The 21607-nt window shown below is 41.8% G+C and overlaps 1 protein-coding gene across 2 annotated transcripts in view; it reads left to right on the top strand.

Moving 5' to 3' along the window:
* WASHC5 (WASH complex subunit 5) overlaps positions 1-21607 on the top strand; it is a 63757-nt gene that overhangs the window by 26854 nt on the left and 15296 nt on the right. The window contains exons 12-23 of one of the 2 annotated variants that reach the window (XM_030303843.2): positions 1466-1578; positions 3612-3778; positions 3856-3931; positions 5412-5522; positions 6298-6438; positions 7456-7536; positions 11948-12049; positions 12989-13168; positions 14665-14789; positions 17130-17292; positions 17693-17795; positions 17882-17961. In XM_030303843.2, the coding sequence (XP_030159703.1) occupies positions 1466-1578; positions 3612-3778; positions 3856-3931; positions 5412-5522; positions 6298-6438; positions 7456-7536; positions 11948-12049; positions 12989-13168; positions 14665-14789; positions 17130-17292; positions 17693-17795; positions 17882-17961 (1442 nt within the window). The remainder of the gene's footprint in view (positions 1-1465; positions 1579-3611; positions 3779-3855; positions 3932-5411; positions 5523-6297; positions 6439-7455; positions 7537-11947; positions 12050-12988; positions 13169-14664; positions 14790-17129; positions 17293-17692; positions 17796-17881; positions 17962-21607) is intronic. The other variant, XM_030303844.1, reaches the window with a different exon arrangement.

The following is a 21607-nucleotide window of genomic DNA, read 5'->3' on the forward strand; positions in this document are numbered from 1 at the left end:
TGGTGTGTTTTTAATAATGTGATATAAATTAGCAACATGTTTTTCAGGTCACTACATTTTGTCCGAAAAACAAGGAACCACCTGTAACAGTCTAACCAGATTAATTTTTGAGAATCAGGCACATTCGTCTCTGTTCTAGTCTCTTTTAGGTTCTTATAAATGCCAACATCAAAAAAAAAAGAAAAAAGAAAAGAAAACCCCACCATCACTTTAAAGGTCATTCCAAACAGCATCTGGTACTTTTTTTTGGCTGTATAGCATATTTTAGCTTAGGAAATGCTTCCACAAATATTTGAGCCTTACAGCCTTATGAGGTAGACGTCTTTATTCTTATTCCACATGTAAAGAAATCAAAGCTATAAAATGTAATCACTTGCTGATGGTAACAACGGTTCAGAGCCTGGATTGAACTCGTCACCTCAGACTCTGAATGCTGTGCTTGTTCTGCTACTCTATAGCTGTCCCTCAGTCCTACCAAAAAAAAAAAAAAAAAAATCTTTAAAATTACACCCAGTGTTCTTCATGCCAATTCGTGAAATAACTTAGATTATAAGTCCGTAAGTGCTTTTATTAAAGTGAAGTTTTATCCCATTGATAAAATAAACAAACAAACAAAAATGTTAGGGAATCAGCTTGATGAGATCAAATGAGCACAGCCTTTGAATCTGGCCAGACAGTTGAGAAAAGCCTGGTGCTGCTGTTTAGTGACTATGTGACCCTGCCTGGGCTCCTTAACGTCTCTGGGCATCAGCTTCCTTATCTGAGAAATGCCTTCCAATTCCTGCCCCCATAGATTGTTGTAAAGATTCAGTGAGAAAAGCTCAGACCTTTGCCGGCCACCTTGAGGGTCCTCAGGGCATATTAATGACCCTTTCTCTGCTGTGTGAAACTGGTCTGTGAGTGCAAATGGCACCCCTCAGCTGTTCAGACGTCCCCTCAACTCACCACACGTTCTTCACACTCCTGACATGTTGCCCCTTGTTCTCCCAAGGCGTGCCATTGTTATTTTTGTCATGAAGCTTCTGCCCACATCTGTCCCTTCACCTTGTGACAAACTATCCCTCTGCCCCTCTCTGCCTTTTTCAGATCTTTTACTCACCCTCAATTCTCCAGGAAACTGTTCCCGGTAACTTTCTGTCACAATCTTTCAGTTCCTTCCCCACTCCTTCCCACTCCAGTGACCACCTTTGCACACTGGGGTTCACACCACAGACTCAGGCCTTTACACCTTTTCTTCCAGGTGTTAGACTGAGCTACTTAAGTAGAAAGTTTCCTCTCCCCTAGGTCACATACCCAAGGCGTTTTGGTGGTTCCTGTTTGGAAAATCCCAAGGGCAATGTCAGGTACTGAGGGAAAGGTCTGTGAATAAGGGCTAGATTTGTGAAGGATTGTGGAATAAAATTCAAAGCCACAGCTACCACAGTTCTGGGATTTCAGCAGTCTCTCCTTGTTTCTGTGTTAATAGAAAACCTTCAAGCTTGGTTCAGGGAGATCTCGAAACAAATACTGTCTTTAAATTATGATGATTCAACGGCTGCAGGCAGAAAAACTGTGCAACTAATACAAGCTTTGGAGGAGGTAAGAAAACTCTTTGTAAGCAACAGTTCATCGGGCACCTGGCTGGAGGAGCATGGGACTCCTGATCTCAGAGTCATGAGTTCTCACCCCCCATGGGGTGAAGAGATTACTTACATAACTAAAACTAATAAATAAATAAATAAATACATAAATAAATAACAATTCTTGGATCATGAATCATACTTGTGGATCCACCCAGAAGATCTGGTCCTGGAAATACAGCTAAGAGAATATTTCATCAGAGCAAAAAAAAAAAAAAAAAAAAAAAAAAAAAGCAAAATATGCTCATTGTGGTATTATATCCAGTGTCCTAAAATTGGGAAAATAATGCAGTGACCAGTGTGAAAAGAATGCTAACAAAAATGATATCTCAACTTGCAGAAACATAATTATATTTAATAATTATGAAGACAACATGGAAACATTGGGAGATTGTGGAAAGGCAGTAAAAGCAAAATCTGTATTTTTTTTTGTGTTTTGTTTTGTTGTTAATATAATTTACTTTCAAACTGTCTAACATGTGATGCGTAAAGTGTGCTCTTGGTTTTTGGGGTAGATTCCCGTGGCTCATCGCTTACGTACAACACCCAGTGCTCATCCCAACAAGTAGGCACCATTTTTAGATTGGGAGAGAGTTTGGGGAGAGAAAAACTACAAAGGAATGCGCAACAATGACCACAGTTGTATAATGATCATATGCTTATATGTGATGTTTTCTCTTCTGGAAAAAAAATAGTTTGTTTTTTATCTACTCAGATATTATCTACTCAGATTCAAAAAAGAAGGATTATACTTCCCAACTCTTAAAATTTTAATTGTATGCTTAAGTAGGTTTAAACTAGCTTTAAACTAGGTTTTTAAACTAGGTTTAAAGTGGAAAATACACGCATGAGAACAATAACCATAAATTACTTAAAACATTGTCCATACTTATCTGGAACCCTGTCCAGATGGGATAATTTTATATCTTCAGAAATATAATTAATGCTTTCTTTGGCATCCTTTCTTTTATTTTTAAGTAATATCTACACCCAAACATGGGACTAGAACCCACAACCCCAAGATCAAGAGTCTAATGCTCTCTGGCCCGAGCCAGCCAGGTAGCCCCGGCATACTTTCTTGTAGGCTCTTATTACTTTTGAGAGGTTTTATGATCCCTGTGAATGGCAATACAAAACAGTACTCCACTATGAACTTGTCGGTTTCCTTAGCCATTCCAAACAGTTGCCCACTGGTACCATTCCTATTTTGGTTGTTTTCTGGATCTTCTAGTCTACATTGCAACTACAAACAACTTTGGGAATCTCAGATGCTTTTTATCATTTGGGCTATTTATTTTAACCGTGGCCCAGGCACCTTGAATTACATACATTAAAATTTCAGGATGAGGTGCCTGGGTGGTTCAGTCAGTTAAGCGTCCAACTTTGGCTCAGGTCACGATCTCATAGTCTGTGAGTTCGAGCCCCGCATTGGGCTCTGTGCTGACAGGTCGGAGCCTGGAGCCTTCTTCGGATTCTGTGTCTCCCTCTCTCTCTGTGCTTTCCCTGCCCATGCTCTGTCTCTCTCTCTCAAAAATTAATTTAAAAAATGTTAAAAAAAAAAAACAGAAAAAACACTTCAGGACACAGGGGAGTCATTCTTTTGTTTTAAGGAGTGCAACAAAAGAACTTAATGTACAAGTGCCAACACCCTGGTATAATGTGACTTACTCTGTGTTTTAGCAATCCTGCAAATCTTCAAAATTAAGAGGATTTTCTAACATGCCTTTATCAGTACTCACATGGAAGATAGAAGCACCCACTCATTATGTCATCTATGTACAGAAAAAAAAAGAGCAGAACATTTTCTAATCCTAGAAACCTGTGCATTACGTTATGACTTGGCTTATACATTTCTAGGGTTATCGTTTGAAATAGAAATTTTGCCAGGAAATTCTTAGTGCATGACATGCCTTTTTGAAATGTTTTCAGGGAAAAATGAACACCACAGAAGCCATTAGGAATTTTTTAATTAAATGTGTTTATGTAACACAGGTTCAAGAATTTCACCAGTTGGAATCAAATCTGCAAGTATGTCAGTTTCTTGCTGACACTCGCAAGTTTCTTCACCAAATGATCCGAACCATTAACATTAAAGAGGAGGTCCTGATCACAATGCAGATCGTTGGGGACCTTTCTTTTGCTTGGCAATTAATTGACAGGTAATGTGGCCAGCCTACCATTTCCCCTGGATGAAGGCCACTGCGGATGTCTCCTTACCATTTCTCTCTCTTCACAGTTTCACATCTATCATGCAAGAAAGCATAAGGGTAAGCCCGTCCATGGTCACTAAACTCAGAGCTACATTCTTGAAGGTAAGCAGAGAACAGTTAGGTCATGTTCTTAGTCACTAGGGAAGAATTGGTCTCCGTTACTACCTCATGCCTAAATTCAGCCCGAGATTTCATTCTTTTAGAAAGTTAGGTAATTTGGGACACCTGGGTGGCTCAGTCGGTTGGGTGTCCGACTTCGGCTCAGGTCATGATCTCGTGGTTCGTGGGTTCGAGCCCCACATCGGGCTCTGTGCTGACAACTCAGAGCCTGGAGCCTGCTTCGGATTCTATGTCTCCCTCTCTGTCTCTCTGTCCCTCCCCCACTCGTGCTTTGCCTCTATCTCTCAAAAATAAATAAACATTAAAAAAAGGTAATTTAAGTATTTTTATAAACTGAGAATTGTTCAGAGTTTTTCCATGAGAGCAAAGTTTGAAAAGATGCCACGCATATTGGAAGTTTCAATTAATACAAGTTGGGTGTCTTACAGAAGGTAGTGTTTACATTAAAAAATACGTTTTTTCAAGTTTTACCAGTATGCTAAAAATGTGGGTCCTTTTTTCCCTAGATGTGAAGTAAGTCCTTTTACTTACTCATTTAAAAAAAACTCTTGTTGAGCCTCTGCTACAAGCTAGGATCCCCTCCAAAGTTTAGGGAACAGTGGTGGACAATTCAAGTATAGCTGTGCTCCCAAGATAATTCCAGATCGAGATAAATGAGCAGAAATTTACTCAGCGTCTTCTGACAGTTACCTCATGTATCAGTTCTGAGATGCACTTTCTTTCGTATTTAAAAATCTCTCTAATTGGGGATGGGTTTTATAACTGACGGCACATCATAGTTCACCATAAGCATGTTCGCTTCTTTCCGAGTGGTACAGAAAATAATGGTACTTCTTCCATGCTGTGACCTCTCAGTTTGGAATGAGTACAGTCAGCCATCAGTCACAGTGTCTGATTTCCATAGAAGAGTAGCTGCCTTCTGGAACACAGTGGCTCTCAAACTTGAGGGGCATCAGAATCACCTGGGGGGGGGGGCACCTGAGGGGCTCAGTCAGTTAAGTGTCTGACTTCTGCTCAGGTCATGATCTCGCTGTTCATGATTTCGAGCCCCGCGTCGGGCTGTGTGCTGACATCTCAGAGCCTGGATCCTGCTTCAGATTCTATGTCTCCCTCTCTCTCTGCCCCTTCCCTGCTTGTGCGCTCGCTCTCTCTCTCTCTCTCTCTCTCTCAAAAGTAAATAAGCATAAAAAAAAAAATTGGCATCTGTAACAAGTCCCAGCTGATGCTGATGCTGATGCTGCTGGTCTGGGGACCACAATTTGAGAACCACTACCAAAGCAGATGACTGTCGTTTTTTTAGAAAGTGTATCATTGTCAGAAACTATTAATGACTTTGATGAGTCAGTGGTTGTTGCATTATCTTGGGTAAAGCCCCAGAGCTTTGTTGTATGTTACTATTTCTGGAAAGAGATTTCTAGGACTTCTGGAAATGGAGAAACACATGTACCTACTTTTCTTGCAGCTTGCCTCTGCCCTCGATCTTCCCCTTCTTCGTATTAATCAAGCAAATAGTCCTGACCTTCTCAGTGTGTCTCAATATTACTCTGGTGAATTGGTGTCCTATGTGAGAAAGGTAAGAAATGCATCAAGGTGACATTTATTTTATTGGCAAACTGACTGCTCTTCTAAATACAAAGAGGATGCTTGGGGCCCTATGAAAAGTATACCCGTGTTCCTTTCCCTTATTCTTAACTTGATTCCAGAAACTTGCAATACCTGAAAATAAACTTACTCTTACTGGTATTGTGGATATGCAGATGTGTTTTTACTTTCAGAGAACTTTTGCACCTGTTTTTAAGTGCTGGTGGTATTAACTCCCATTCTGCGCTTAACAGAAACTGAGGAATAGAGATTGTATTGGCTTCTTTAAAGTCACAGAGCTAGTTGGTAAAAGAACCGGATCTAGATCCAGCACATCCTAGTTGGAGCTGTAAGTTTTCCCGGGAACTTTGGTCCTCGTTTCAGTAACTTACGGTGCAGCGTGGAGCCAGACAAACCTGGCTGCAAAATTTCACTGTGTCACCTGCTGACTGCGCTACGGCCACGTTACTTAACATCTCCGAACCTCAGTCTTTTACAAGTTTATAACGTGGAAAAGATACATCTTTTTGCTGCACGTGTATGGGGATTAGCTGTGTATCTTGTGAGCAATTAACGTTTGAAAGAATGTAGCCGTGGGCCTGAGAGCAGATATTAAAGTACCTCCTTACGCCCCTTCCCGTCCCTTTCTGTAGACAAATGCCTGTGTGTACAAGGTGGTGCTGTCTTAACTGCCATCCTGGCATTTATCAGCTAAGAAAAATAAAAGACGTATCCAACTGTTTTCCTTCTTTTCGCTTTCACTAAAGGTTTTGCAGATCATTCCAGAAAGCATGTTTACTTCTCTTCTAAAAATCATAAAGCTTCAGACCCACGATATCATTGAAGTGCCAACCCGCCTGGACAAAGACAAACTGAGGGACTATGCTCAGCTGGGCCCACGATACGAGGTGGCGTGTCCCTTTAACTTCTGCCTTTTGATGATTTAAAACCCAAACCACGATGTGTCACGGGTCTGTGTCGCCTGCCATATCCCTAGGAGCGCCAGACCAGTTATGATTTGTCTTTTCCTACTCTCCTGTGATAGCTTCATTTGTTACTGCGTCCTGGGTTATTTCAGGCCTTGCCTGCCTGAGTGTTCTCAGAGGACGGGGAGCTCAGCTGGCCTCTTTTCTCCGTGAACAGTCTTGATGAACCAGCCCTTCTTCTCTTTGGGTTAGATTGCCTAGACCTTTTGCATTCGGGTTCCTGCTTTGTACATCAGATCAATGGCTCAAAGTAATCTGGATTCCATTAAACCATTTCCTACAGCCAGACTGTGAAGCCACTCAATAAGTAAGCAGCCCCAGAGGTGGTTCCTCCCAAATACCTCTGCTTTTCTTTCTCCTGAACTTAAAATTAAAGATGTGAAAAAAGTGAAATCAAGTGGAAATTGACATTATGAAGTCCACTGTCATCACCTTTCATCCCAGCATCAATTTCTACCACCTCTGACACAGCTCCAAAAATTGCATCAGGAATTTCAATCTTCAAGCTTGAAATTTACATATTTATTCTAACTCAAAAACACAGCACCTGTCTACCACATCAGTGCCTCCCGGTGTGGCTTGAAAAAACTCGTAGAAAGCGGTAAAGATTAACTTTTTAGACTCTTGGTGAGCCTTTTCTACTTGGAAAGGACCATCCATCTCATTGAATCCTGCCTGCTTTTTATGTATGAGAAACTGAGAACCAAAGAAGGGGAGATGATTGGTCAGCGTTTAAGAACTATTTCATGTCTGCTGACCCTGCCCAGCATGTCTAATGGCAGTGCCTTGCTTACACCACAGCACCTCATTTCTGACCGGGGCCCATCACTCCCGCTGTCTTTGTTCATTTCAGGCTGTCAGCCAGTTATTTTCACTTCCCTTAGAAAGGATGGGTCTTTTATCTGAAGTACTTCATTAACTTTTTTTTCTTTGTTAAAGGTTGCCAAGCTTACTCACGCTATTTCCATTTTTACTGAAGGCATCTTAATGATGAAGACAACTTTGGTTGGCATCATCAAGGTAACGGCTTTGGTACTCATCCACGTGGCCTTGTAGTAATAAGACTCTTAGTTTGGATCACCAGGGTGTTTCTCCCATGGGGAACAGGGAAGGCGATTGTCATCTTGGGTCCCTTACTACTTCACATGCAGCTCTCCATCTTCATTTTACTCGTTTGTTGATGGAGGAAGGGAGAGCATTATAATCCTGATTTTTCATCATGCCCAAGAGTTACTTAAATCTAAGAAAAATCCATTTTATTGAATTTTTTTATTAAAAACATTTTTTTATCATTTATTTTGAGACCGAGAGAGTGGGGAAGGGGCAGAGAGAGAGGGTGAGAGAGAGAATCCCAAATAGGCTCCGCACTGTCAGTGCAGAGCCCCATTCGGGGCTTGAACTCACAAACCATGAGATCATAACCTGAGGCAAAGTTGGATGCTTAACCCGCTGAACCACCCAGGTGCCACTTATTGAATTTTTGTAATAATGAAACAAAATAGTTTGTTTCCCTTTGGCCAAACAGCTGGCTCACTGTCTCCCACCCTTCTTTCCTTTTAGTATTTTTATATTGCATCTCAGGTGCAGAGAGCTGAGCTGATCCTAACCCATCGTCATTGTCTGGCCATTGTCCTCACTGATGCGTGCTCGTTCCTCTCTTCATCCTTTCTTTCTCATCTGGACACCCATTCCCATTTCTGTCCCCAATAGCACCCGCTCTATGTGTTTGATTTCTGCCCCTAAAGAGGCAAGTAATCCCGTATTTTAAACATGAGGTGTTACTTTATGTGTGCATGTGTTTGATTTTGTCTACATCATATTGTACTCTAAGGCCCATTCTTTTTTCCAACTCTTCTCGCTAGTTATTGCTTTTGAAATTTGTTTATATTGCTGTAGGTTGATCAGTTGGCTACTTCTTACTGCTGTGTAGAATTGTACATTTTACTTAACCATTCCCCAAGACCCAGGCACCTATGTTGTCATTTTCACTCCAACGCTCCCCATTGTCATGAGCATCTCTGAACATGTCCCTGCTGTAGGGCCTGTGTCTGAAATCTGCCTCCCCAGGTGTGGATCACTAGGTCTTAGGGTGTATTTATACTTAATTTCTCTCAGTACTGCCAGATTGCCTTCTGAAATGACTGTTTCTCTGGTGTCTGTCCACATTTTTGACAATACGTGTTACTATCTATGTTATAGTTTTTGCTCCCCAAAGAGTATAAAGTGTTATCTCCATACTATTTTAATTTGTAATCCTATGATGACTAGAGATGTGCCCATTCACAGAGTTCATGGTGCTTGTATTTCTTTTTCATTTATCAGACATCAGTAGAATCTATATATTTCTGATTTTTAAAAAATTTTTTTTCAACGTTTATTTATTTTTTTTTGGGGACAGAGAGAGACAGAGCATGAACGGGGGAGGGGCAGAGAGAGAGGGAGACACAGAATTGGAAACAGGCTCCAGGCTCTGAGCCATCAGCCCAGAGCCTGACGCGGGGCTCAAACTCACGGACCGCGAGATCGTGACCTGGCTGAAGTCGGACGCTTAACCGACTGTGCCACCCAGGTGCCCCAATATATTTCTGATTTTTATTTTAAAAAATGTGTGTCTATTGAATTGCCAGATTAACACTTATGTTAATAAAATCCAAGAAAACCTAAATAGAAATGAAACTTTAGTGTATGGTTTCTGGATGTGTACTGAAATACCATTGTACTCCTAGAATATTCACAGAACCCACTGAACATCCTTTAGACCTGATGCCAGTTTAATTCAGTTGATATGCAAAGAGTATACATGGAGGTAGTCACTTCTTACTAATCCATAAAGTGGTGATAAATCCTGGGACCAGATTAAGCATCTTACATGCAAAATGACCAGTACAGAAAAGGTATAATAAAACCTCATAATCAACAATAATTATCAAAAGAGAACCTGCTTATGAAAAAGGCAGATCTTTTGCTACAGTCTTTCAGATGAGAGCCAGGGAGAATATCATCTTGACCATATTCAACCCAGTAGACTTTCTCTGCCAGTCTAACAGTTCGGCTTTCGGTAACAGATCCGGCCCTCACAAGTCTTCAGCCAACTAATGTTAAGCATCTATTTCAGACATTGATAAAATGTGTAAGTGTCCTTTAATCCCTATGACGTAAAACAAGTGAGATATACACAGAGATGTATGTATAGATGTTCACTGTCAGAGGTAGCCATACAAAAAAAGAATAGAAATAATCTAAGCATTTATCAGTGAGAGAATGGCTGAATATATCATGGTGTGTTCCTACTGGAGATTGTTTGGCTGCCGTTCAAACAGCTTTTACCACTCGGGGAGCCTGGGTGGTTAGCCTCTGACTTCGGCTCAGGCCACGATCTCACAGTTCGTGGGTTTGAGCCCCGCATCAGGCTCTGTGCTGACAGCTCAGAGCCTGGAGCCTGCTTCGGATTCTGGGTCTCCCTCTGTCTCTGCCCCTCCCCCACTCGCACTCTGTCTCTGTCTCTCAAAAAGAAATAAAAGTTAAAAAAAGCTTTTACCACCAAAAGATTTCTAAAATTTAAAGTGGAAAAGGCAATTTGCAGAACAGTGTGTGTGTGTGTGTGTGTGTGTGTGTGTGTGTGTGTGTATACATACGTATTATGGTCCCATTTAGACTTTTTAAATTAACTATGTATTGAGGACAATATTTATGTGTAGAAATTAATAGAGAAAGGTCTGGAGGATCCATGTGAAAAGGGTTAACTGTTATTAACTTCAGAGGAGGGGATAGAAATGTGAGGGAAGGGGCTGTGTGCAAGGGGCATTCTCTAAGCTGCAAGCACTCTATAGATTGGTGAAAGGTTTAGAAAAATTGGAAGGACCATTTAAGACCTTTGTTTTCTTGAAAACAGTTAACTCTTTTTCACTAAATCTGTTTTTTTTTTTAATAAAGAATCTTTTTTTTAACGTTTATTTATTTTGAGAGAGGGAGCATGCACATGTGTGTGCATGTATGCGAGTGGCAGGGGGGGCAGAGACACAGAGAGAGAGAGAGACAGAGAGAGAGAGAATATCTCAAGCAGGCTTGGTGCCATCAATGCAGAGCTGATCTCAGAGCCTGAACTCACGAACCATGAGATTGTGACCTGAGCTGAAATCAACACTTGGATGCTCAACCGACTGAGCCACCCAGGTGCCCCTCACTAAATCTGTTCTTTATAAGGAGTATTTCTTTGAAAACGTCATGTTACTTCTTTGATTTCTTTTTCCTCGTTGATTATATCTGGTTATAATTTACCTTTGTGTTGTGAAATAGGGCACAAATACTGAAAGCTATAGATCCATTTACATAGTTTAATGGGTTATTATAACCACCACCCAAGTCAAGAAATATAATTTCCCAGCTCCTACCCCAGGATCCTCCTCATGTGCCCTGACCTAATCCTAGTCTCTCCATTTAGAGTTTTATTATCTAAAGTCAATCTGTGGACACTACATTTAAAAAAAAAAATACATTCTGTCTTTTAAGTCTTCAGGTTTCTTCTCCATTCTTTTCCTTTCTCACAGTTTATCTGGTCAGGAACCCACAGCCTCTGACTTGTTGTTTGTCCAAAGTCTGGCTTTTGCTGATTGTATAGTCATGGTGTAGCTCAGCATGTTTCCCTGGCTCTTGTATTTTGTGTAACTTTCATTGCAATTGCCATTCTTAAAGTTTAAATATAATCAAACCCAGATGGAACCCATCCGTTTGTCTTTATGACTTTTAAAAGTAATGGTACCTTGCAAGTTAAAAATATAAGAAACAAGTTGCAGGGAATTTCAAGGGATTATGTTAAAACTATTTGATGTTTTCTGGATTTGACAGGAGACTGTCTTTTAGGAAATAATGGATGCTTTCTCATTATAGAAAAAAGAACCAGCAAAATCAGCTTATAGAGGTAGATAGCAGATTTGCCTTCCTGTTTTATCTCCCTAATTACAAACAGCATTCCAAGAATGCTGGAAGAAAAGAGAATTGTTAAGTCTGTCCAACCCCAAGTTTGAGCTTGCTCGTGCGCATGTAGGTGGCGTCTGGAAGAAAGGCAAGGCCAGGCCGTTCATTCCCCTCTGCTCCTGGTGAGAAGAAAAGGCACTTTTTACTTTTAATGAAATGATTAAAATGAGAGAGGCACTTTAAAATTCTTCATACCCACCATCTTTGGGATGTCATGTTGTAAAATTACCATCATGAATTTTACAGAGGCCAGCCGAGTCCTAAAGAGGTGACAGGTTCCACAATTCTGTCCAAGCTGCACAAGATCAAAGAGATGGGAAAGGAGAAAAGTCCCAATCATTGGGAAATGGGGTGGAAAAGTGCTTCCCTGCAGATTCCAGAAACTGTCTTTCCTTTGGATTTCGTCATGGCTGAACTTTTCCTCACGGCCATTTATTGCTTTTTGATTTGCACGTAGGTGGATCCAAAACAGTTGCTGGAAGATGGAATAAGAAAGGAGCTAGTTAAACGTGTTGCTTTTGCTCTTCATAAGGGACTGATCTTCAACCCCCGAGCCAAGGTACCAGATGACCACGTGGGTCTGTCCTTTCTCTCTGCCCAGCTTGCAGAACTGTCGTGAACAACACCTTTCCTCCTAACACATACCTGATATATGATGGTCAGTGCAATACACTGATGTGTTTTTGATCCTATGTTGTAATCCTTTCTTATGATAAGAAAATCCTTACCAAAACCAGCCCTTTCCCTCACTTGTTGATCCCCCAATTTAAGAATTGAACGGATATCTGTGATTCAGGGTCACTTCTTAAAAGAATTTCTTAACCCTAAAGCAGATCGGGACTATAAAGCCTGTAATTTTTTTTTTTTTTAATTTTTTGAATGTTTATTATTTGAGAGAGAGACAGAGACAGAGAGCAAGCAGGGGAGGGGCAGAGAGAGAGGGAGACACAGAATCTGAAGCAGGCTCCAGGCCCTGAGCTGTCAGCACAGAGCCTGATGCGGGGCTCGAACCCACAGACCACGAGATCATGACCTGAGCTGAAGTCAGCACCCAACCGACTGAGCCACTGAGGTGCCCCTGGCCTGTAATTTTTTATTTGCCTTGACCTAACAGATCATTTTTCTCAGGAAGAAAACAAAAATGGGCCTAGAATTTGTATCTAGGGTTCTTTTCACTCCAGTAAATTCAATTTAAAATATTTTAAGTATTTGAAGGTTGGATGTATTCATCAAATGACCGTGAGAGAAATCATCAACGTTCATTTTCCATATTCTTTTGTGTGAGACTCCCCTCCCAAATGAATGAAACCTCTTCTTTGCTGAATGTCTGACATAAGTTGCCACTCATGCTGGATGAGGTAGGAAATGGGTATTTCCCCAAAGCTCTCTTAAACTCTCACTGTGTTTTAGAGAGGGGTCTTATTTAAAGTCTAATGTAGATATTAGTGGTTGACAGTCTACCCCAGTGTAATAGATTTGTGTTTCCTCTTTTGCACAGCCAAGTGAGTTGATGCCCAAGCTGAAAGAGTTGGGGGCTACCATGGATGGATTCCATCGCTCTTTTGAGTACATACAGGACTATGTCAACATTTATGGTCTGAAGATTTGGCAGGAAGAAGTTTCTCGTATTATAAATTATAATGTGGAACAAGAGTGTAATAACTTCTTAAGAACAAAGGTATCTAATTAAATTTTAAAATTCTGGACCGTATTTGTTATTCAGACATTTAAAATACATGCCCTGAACCTCAGAAATAGCAATAAGAAAATTTATTTAAATAGTTACTAAAAATCGGTTAGCATTAGATACTCACAGATCCCTTCAGAGTACATTCAGGAACCGTGAGGGTTCCAGAAAAGTTTATAGGACACCTGACCTTCAAGAGTTTACCGTCCTAAGGAGGAGGGAGATGTAATTAAATGGCCACAGAATGAAGCTGTTGTAAATGTCATAACTCCCGTGATCAAGAGTTCAGAAGGCTTGATCAAGGAGTTCAGTTGGCCTGATCGGAGTATGCACATAACAGCAGAATTGCTGGGTCATGTGGTAGTTTATGTTTAACTTACGGATAAACCACCAGACCACTTTCCACAGCACCTGCAGCATTTTTTATTCTTTCCAGCAGCATCTGAGGGTTCTCATTTCTCCATATCCTTGCCAACGCTTCTTGTTTTGCTCTTTTAAAAAAATTCTAGACGTCCCCGTAGGGGTGAAAGGGTATCTCATTGTGGTTTTGATTTGCATTTCCCTGGTGGCTAATGATGTTGGGCATCTTTTCGTGTGCTCATTCACCATTTGGATGTCTTCTTTGGGGAAATGTCTACTTAAGTCCTTTGCCTATTTTTTAATTGGGTCATTTGAACACCAGATTCTTAAGTGTCATGGGTGAGAAGTTTGATTTTTAGTCAGTAGTTGACAAGGAGTAAGTTTTTGATTAGGGAACTGACGTGATTCAGGTGATGTTATTGAAGGATTAAGCATCTTCCAGCCTTGTGATATTTTGGAATCTTATTATCATGTCGATGCATGTTAACCTAGAAGACAAAAAGCCAGAAATTCCCATCTCTCTTCTAACTTCTCCTCAGTCACTTCACTTTTCACAAATATTTCTTCTTTTATAAACGTTACATGTAGCATTTCTCGGGGGCTATTACCCCAGTTTTAAGTTTTTTTCTTCCAAACCAAGGAGCATTTATTGTCACTGTTTATGCAACATCATATTTGTAAAACTAGGTAGAAAAAAGAATAACTGGTTATCTTATCAAAGATGTACGGTTGACCCTGGAGTAGCACAGATTTAAGCTGCATGGGTTCATTTTGAGCTGCAGGGGTCCATTTATACACTGGTTTTTCCCAACAGATACAGTACAGTACTGTAAAATGTATTTTCTCTTCCTTATGATTTTCTTAACATTTTTCTCTAGCTTATGCTGTACAAATACAATGTATAATCCATTTAACATACAAAATATATGGTAATGGACTATGTTATTGATAAGGCTTTTCTGGTCAACTATAGGCTGTTAGTAGTTAAGTGTTAGGTGACTCAAAAGTTGTATGTGGATTTTCAACCTTGTGTGGGTCAGCGCCCTAGCCCCTGTGCTGTTCAAGGGCCCACTGTACTAAATGTTCATGGTTTTGTTTTGTTTTGTTTTGTTTTGTTTTGTTTCTAGATTCAGGACTGGCAGAGTATGTACCAGTCTACTCATATCCCAATACCAAAGTTTACCCCTGTGGACGAGTCTGTAACATTTATTGGTCGACTCTGCAGAGAAATCTTGAGGATCACAGACCCAAAGTAGGTGTATCTAAATTCCACTGGGCCTTGAACACTGTGGACAATAGACGTCTCTGAACATCTTCCTCAAATCACACCCTTGTTCCTACTACACTTGGATCTAGTGGGTTTATTAGAGTCACTTTTTTTGAGACTGGGTATTTTCTGCAGTGGGACTAAGGAGAGCCCAGTCCAAGGAAATGGAGATCAAAATAACTTTCAGGTCTGTTCAGCCGCCTTTTAGTTTTATGTTCTTCTCACTTTCCAACTAACATTCTACTCACTTGGGCCTGCAGACTCCCTAGTATGTTAAAACTTCTTTTATTACGGATTTGCTCATCTGTACCTGTAACTGTGGCACACTCCTCCATTCCAGCCACCAGGTCTTACATTTATCAGACCCTGACCTTTGGAGATTACCCCCACACCCACGCACTTGTGAAACATTTACCCTGTACACACTTTTCAGCACATTGTATGCATCCCTGATACTCATTACAGCCATCTCTGACATAGGCATTGTTATTCTTCCCATGTTAAAGGGAAGTAACTGAGGCTTAGTAAAGCTAAGTCACTTGCCCAAGATCTGGGTCTAAATGGTAGATCCAGAATACACACCAGCCCTCTGACTCCAGGGCCCAGCTCTTAAGTGCTGTGCTGTTAAGGGCAGGCTGCATAGCTTTGCATACAGTGGATCACAGTTTATGTACACAGTCACATGAGTGAACATCTCCTGTGGTCAAAATCACCCTTAAGAATATTTTAGGTGGGCACCATGGGAGACCCTTGCACACTCCTTCCCTCATTACGTCTCATTTTCCTTCTCCTTCTCAGTTGAGCTTCTGATGAGGTAGTCGGTACGAAGCCCAGCTGAAGGAAGGGCCGGCTCGCGTTTTCTGTGTCCTGTCTACCCCTGTGCACATGCTCACTGAGTAGAATGGTTGGTGGGATTACCCAGGAAAAGAGGACTTCTCTTCTTTCTCTGTCCAGCTGTGCATGCATAGTTGAATTTGTGTAAGCTAAATGGCCTTATGACATGTCTCCTTTGTACAGCCTTCAAATTCTGGCTTATTTTATCTCTTCAAAAGTTACGCAACTTGGCACACTGTATGTAAACTTCTTCCAAAAGTTACAGCATAAATGAACTTTGTCTGTGACTCATGGGCCAAAAGGAGTAAATGATCCAAAACATTTTGTAACACCTGCTTTCTGGGTACCCATGGGTGGGTCACCGAAGCCCTTCTAGAAGACTATCCACCTAATGCCATGTTAAGACTTGTAGGAAGGATTAAGCATGCTTGGGATTTCCATGTCATGTTATTGGCTTACTCATCGACATGGGGAGCCTCTCAAGTGACACATTCAGAGTGCCAGCCCTGGGTGATCGAATCAGGACTCTTCGAAGCCTTAAAGTAGGATGCAGTTCTGGAAATCTTGTTCTTCCCATTTACTTCCAGATGTAAGCTTCCTTCGCTCCCGTGCCTCATTTCTTAAAGATATGTCCTTAAAGGTGTGTCTTAGAACTGGGGGCGTGTCGTCTGTGGAGTTTACTGGAATTTCAGAGGCTGGGCTTCCACCCCAGACCTGCTGAGTCAAACCCCAGGAATGGGATCTGGGCACATATTTTTAAGTGATCGAAGGTCCCCGTGCCAGCACTTGAGAACAGGAAGATGGTGGTTAAGGATATGGTGTTGGAATCAGGCCTCGCTCTGTTGTGTCATCTGTAAAACAAGGGTCACACAGCTCATGTATTGCAGAGCCATGACGACAATGACCCCGAAGAGCACAGAACCTGACACCGAAGAAGTGCTCAGTAAATACCATTGGTTGTTAGCATTGCCGTCCGCACACTCCTGAGTCTAAAAGGAATCATTGGTTGGTGACCAGAACTGGGAGGAGAGACGAAAGGTCTTTGTTGCCATAGTCACAGATGTTTGATAGGGCAGCAGGATTCAAAGTTCTTTTCTTATCAAAGTGGAAATGACACGAGCCTCTTACATCCCGATCTTTGGGAATTTAAGGAAAGACGCCGTGGAGCGAAAACTGGGCGCTAATGCCTTCCAGCCTGACAGCCAAATCCGACCTTGGCCTCTCCGCTCAGCTCCAAACAACAGTCCAATTCAGTGGAAATGAATTAGTCCAAGCGGTGACCTGGCATAGGGCAGGAAAAGGTGATTTCACTGAATTTTGCCCATTGGGCATTCACCGTGAGATACACTGGGTGCCTGGACACAGACGTTATTAAACGAATCACGTCATGTCATCCCTTATATCTGGTGCCCAAATCCTGTTACGTCCCCCATCTCCTCAGGATGAACTCTGAGCTGCTTTTGGGTTTTGAGTTTTTTGTCTTTCCTTTAGAATGACATGTCACATTGACCAGCTGAACACTTGGTATGATATGAAGACTCACCAAGAAGTGACCAGCAACCGGCTCTTCTCAGAAATCCAGACCACCTTGGGGACTTTCGGTCTGAACGGGTTAGACAGGCTTCTGTGCTTTATGATTGTCAAAGAGCTACAGGTGAGCCTTTCGGCCTTCATGCATGGTTCCTGCTACCCTGGGAGAGATTTAACTTTTCTTTCATGCTTTCCTATCCTGACACGAGGCACACACATACATGCTTCTGGTCAGGTAGATAAGAATTGAGAATAAACTAGAATTTCCTTGGCCAACACAGTAGTTTTTTGGGTGGACCGGTTTTGGGAGTTTCATGTGAGGAAGTTGAGACTCTCTTTGAAACCAACAACTCCTCTGAGCAAGGGGTATTTCTAACAGGACCTAGAAGTTGCCGTTTCCCTGTCATCCTTTATAACATTTTATGACTTAGCCCAGGCTGTGTTCCATATACATTTGAGTTCATTGGAGTGTTGTTCATTTTGTTTATTATGTTTGGTTCTTCTGTTGTGTCTTCGTGTTTTAGAATTTCCTCAGTATGTTTCAGAAAATTATCCTGAGAGACAGAACTGTGCAGGATACCTTGAAAACACTTATGAATGCTGTCAGCCCCCTAAAAAGCATAGTGGGTAAGTGTTCTGAAACCAGTCTGAGATGGAGGTAACACTAGCTTTTCCAGATTTACTAAATAGAAAATTTTATTTTCACCTTTCAGCAAATTCGAATAAAATTTATCTTTCCGCCATTGCCAAAACACAGAAGATTTGGACAGCTTATCTCGAGGCTATAATGAAGGTATGTTATGGGAGAGAGGGTGATCATCAGTACTGTATTTTTTCAACTATTATCTTCTTGTAACTTTGTCACCCAAAGAAAGCTACTCTTCTTTCTTGCGTCATCAAAGCAAAAATACAACACTTCAGTTTATCACTATTTCTAAGTTCATTTGTCCTTTATCTTCCTTTCTGGGCTGTTCTTGAGTATGTTTTCATTTATGTGGCCCATCGTTTTGCTTAACCTGAAGAAAGCAGTTTCTTTCTGGAACGACCTGGAGCAAGAAGTGCTTTCACACTAGGAGATGGAAACCTTCCTCCCTCAGGGGTGCTCCGTCCTGAGGTGTGACAGGTTTATTTACTGAGCGGCTCTGTCAGTGTCCAGCCCTGGTCCTCTCCAAGTAGGTGCTAGAACAGGACATTTGCCTCTCTCCCCTCTTGTGTCCGCACAGATGTTACAAAGCCAAGTTCTCTAGGACACAGGTTATCCTTACACCCTGCAGAGAACACCGGGTCTTTGGAAACGAGTAAGAAAGTGAGGTGAAGAGATTAACATGGCGGATGGAAATCCAAGTCACTTTAGGAGTCGCTCATCTGTGCTCCTGCCTTCACGCTGTGGCATTGGCTTTGCGTGTTCCGCGTGTCTTTCTCTCATCACATGATGATCCGAGACCTTCAGCAACGCTTTGTCGAACACTCGTGTGCAAATCATTGTCACGTGCTACGAGACAGAGTTGAAGGAAACACTAGCTGCCCCCCTCAGAAAGCCTACGTACTGTCTCGTAGGAAAGAGGAGGCTTCCTGGTGGAAAACTAATCCGTGGTTACAGACATCACCTACCACAGGAGAAGTGTAGGCTGCTGTGGGAATTTGCGGAAGTTCCATTCTCTTGTTCCCAATTCCGTTAGTTGTTCGTTGAGACAGTACTCGTGGCGCCTCAGCCAAATTCACAATGTATTTCCCATAATTGCAGTGAAAAAAAATGTGTTTTGATTTGGAAACTTAGATTAAGTAACACACAGAGCCTCTGGCTCTGCTGGATGTCCTCTTGCTCCATGTCTGGACGTCCCTTAGCCACGTGATGTCCAGGTATTGAGAGCTTCTCAGGCTAAGTTTCTAATTGCTGGAAAGCTTTCAGGAGGAATGGAGAATTACCTGAGGTCGGACAGGCCTGAGTCTCACCTCTGTGGGAGGCGGAGGGAGGTTGCAGGGAGGCGTCAGAGAGGTTCCCTAGTGGCTCTTACAGACCTCTGTGAGTCGTAATTGCTGGTCCTTCAGTAATCACCCAAGTATTTCGGCAAGTCAGTGCTCTTTACATAAAGCCCTCAAAGGACCAATTTGTCCTTTTGTCTTTTGCTGATCTGGAACAGTGATGGAGATATTCTGCACTGTTTGCTGGTAGCCATTGGCCCCATGTAGGTACTGAGCGCTTAAGACATGGCTTGTGGGAGTGAGGAACTGAATTTTAAATTTTAATTCATTTAAATCCGTTTAAATTTAAATAGCCGTATGCGGTTGTGGCTGCCCTATCCGTGCAACTCTAGAGAAACGGAGAAAGATGACAACCCAAAGATCTCTCTAGATAGGTAGATAGCATCACCTCCCAGGCTCCTTAGTCTCTCCAGAATCTTCTTAAAGGCTTGTAGTAGGTGAGCACCGAAGAGAAAATGTTGGTCACTGAGATTCAATATTTAAATAAGGGCAAGTTAGGTTAAACTGCCTTTACTTCTGTTTCCATTTCTAGATTGGTATTTTCAAGGGAATCCTGGACATAGAGTAGAATTAAGAGGGAATTACGTGGCAGAGCAGAGGTGGGGGGGCACCTGGGTGGCTCAGTCGGTTAAACATCCAACTTCGGCTCAGGTCATGATTTCATGGTTCGTGAGTTTGAGCCTCATTTCAGACTTTGTACTGACAGCTCAGAGCCTGGAGCCTGCTTTAGATTCTGTGTTCCCATCTCTCTCTGCACCTCCCCTGCTCACACTCTCTCGTTCTCTCTGTCAACAATAAATATTAAAAAGAAGGGATTACATGGGGCAGATCAAAGTTGAAAGGACATTTTTGAGTGGCCTGATGGGAACCCACTGTCTTCTTGGCCTTGCCCTATTCTAATTTTTAAATAATAGTATTTTTCTATTTCTAAAGGTTTCTTATAAAAACATTTTTTGGATTTTATTTTTTTCATGTAAGTAGAATAATAATCTAGTAAGAATAGTGGCCAAAAGTAATACATCTGAGGCCATTTAACGCTTTTAACTGTTACGAGCTCCATTTATCTAAATATCTTTTCTTTGCTCTTCGGGAAGGCCCCTCTTTTTTTCTTAACGTTTCTCTGCTGCCAACCACTCAGAGGAAATGTGTCTATTCCTCCCTCACCGTTGCTAACATTATAAAACACCTTCCCCCTATTCCTCCTCCTCTCTCTCTCTCTCTTGCTAATCTTTTGGGGATAGCTTCCCGACAACAGACAAGAAGGAATTCACTGGCACAGAAAGTTACAGTCTACTTTTGACTTCCTGATGCCAACAACTGGGACTTTGGAATGATGTGATCTCCGCCCCAGACCTGACCAGAGGTACTTTCCCGTCACCTGGCAGGGGTCCTAGACGTCTCCGTGTATCGCTTATGCTCATCACTACTCGGAAATTACATGCTTGATCCACCACGCTAACATAATTCTGTATCACAGATCTCTTCTTTGAATAGTTTGAGAATTACACTTGGTTACAACTGGCTGCCATTGTTATCCTTCATGTTTTATTTTGCACATTTAAAGGAATTATTCTGGGGCGCCTGGGTGGCTCAGTCACCTCAGCGTCTGACTTCGGTTCAGGTCATGATCTTAAAGGTTTGTGGGTTTGAGCCCCACGTTGGGCTCTGTGCTGACAGCTTGGAGCCTGGAGCCTGCCTCTCTCTGCCTCCCCTCTCTCTGCCATCCCCTGCTCATGCTCTCTCTGTCTCCCTCTCTCTGCCATCCCCTGCTCATGCTCTGTCTCTGTCTCTTAAAAAATAAATAATAAACATTAAAAAAAAAAAAAAAAGAATTATTCTTGGACTGTGTCAGTAGGCTTCCCCAGATTCCCAGAGAGGTCCAGGATACCAAAAAAAAAAAAAAATGGTTAGGAACCCATGGATGAGGGCTTATCATTGTTAGAAGGGCATTTTTGGAAAATTTATGTAAGTTATTTTATAACCCAGAAGATTATGTGAACTGTAATCCTAGGTGACGCAGATAGGTTTATATTCACCAAATTTTAGGATAACGGAGTACAATGGCATCCTTAGGACTCCAGAAAGTTCAGTTTAGGACAAATAAAGGAAGGAGGGCTTCTCATTCGCAATTATTAAGCTTGGAGAACTTATTGCAAAAGGTCGTAAATAGAGCTTCAATACAGACACTTTTTTGATACATGAACAACGGAACGTTAATGGGTCACTTTGTAAAATATCGGACTTTGGGGATATTTGAGGTTGGCATATAGGCGTCTGTCCACACATCCCTTGCAGGGTTCCTTATGCTCCGTCAAGGATGACGCTGGTCTTCACCGGGGAGCCAGTCCAGTCCTGTGGAATGTTGTCATCCTTCCAGTCAAAACTTGTCGTCTTTGTGTTGCCTCCTTGCCGTCCCTTTGCAGCGTGGCGTGTTCCACCTGTTCTTCCTCTTCCTC

This window comes from Lynx canadensis, chromosome F2 (assembly GCF_007474595.2).
Source record: "Lynx canadensis isolate LIC74 chromosome F2, mLynCan4.pri.v2, whole genome shotgun sequence".
Lineage (NCBI taxonomy): Eukaryota > Metazoa > Chordata > Mammalia > Carnivora > Felidae > Lynx > Lynx canadensis.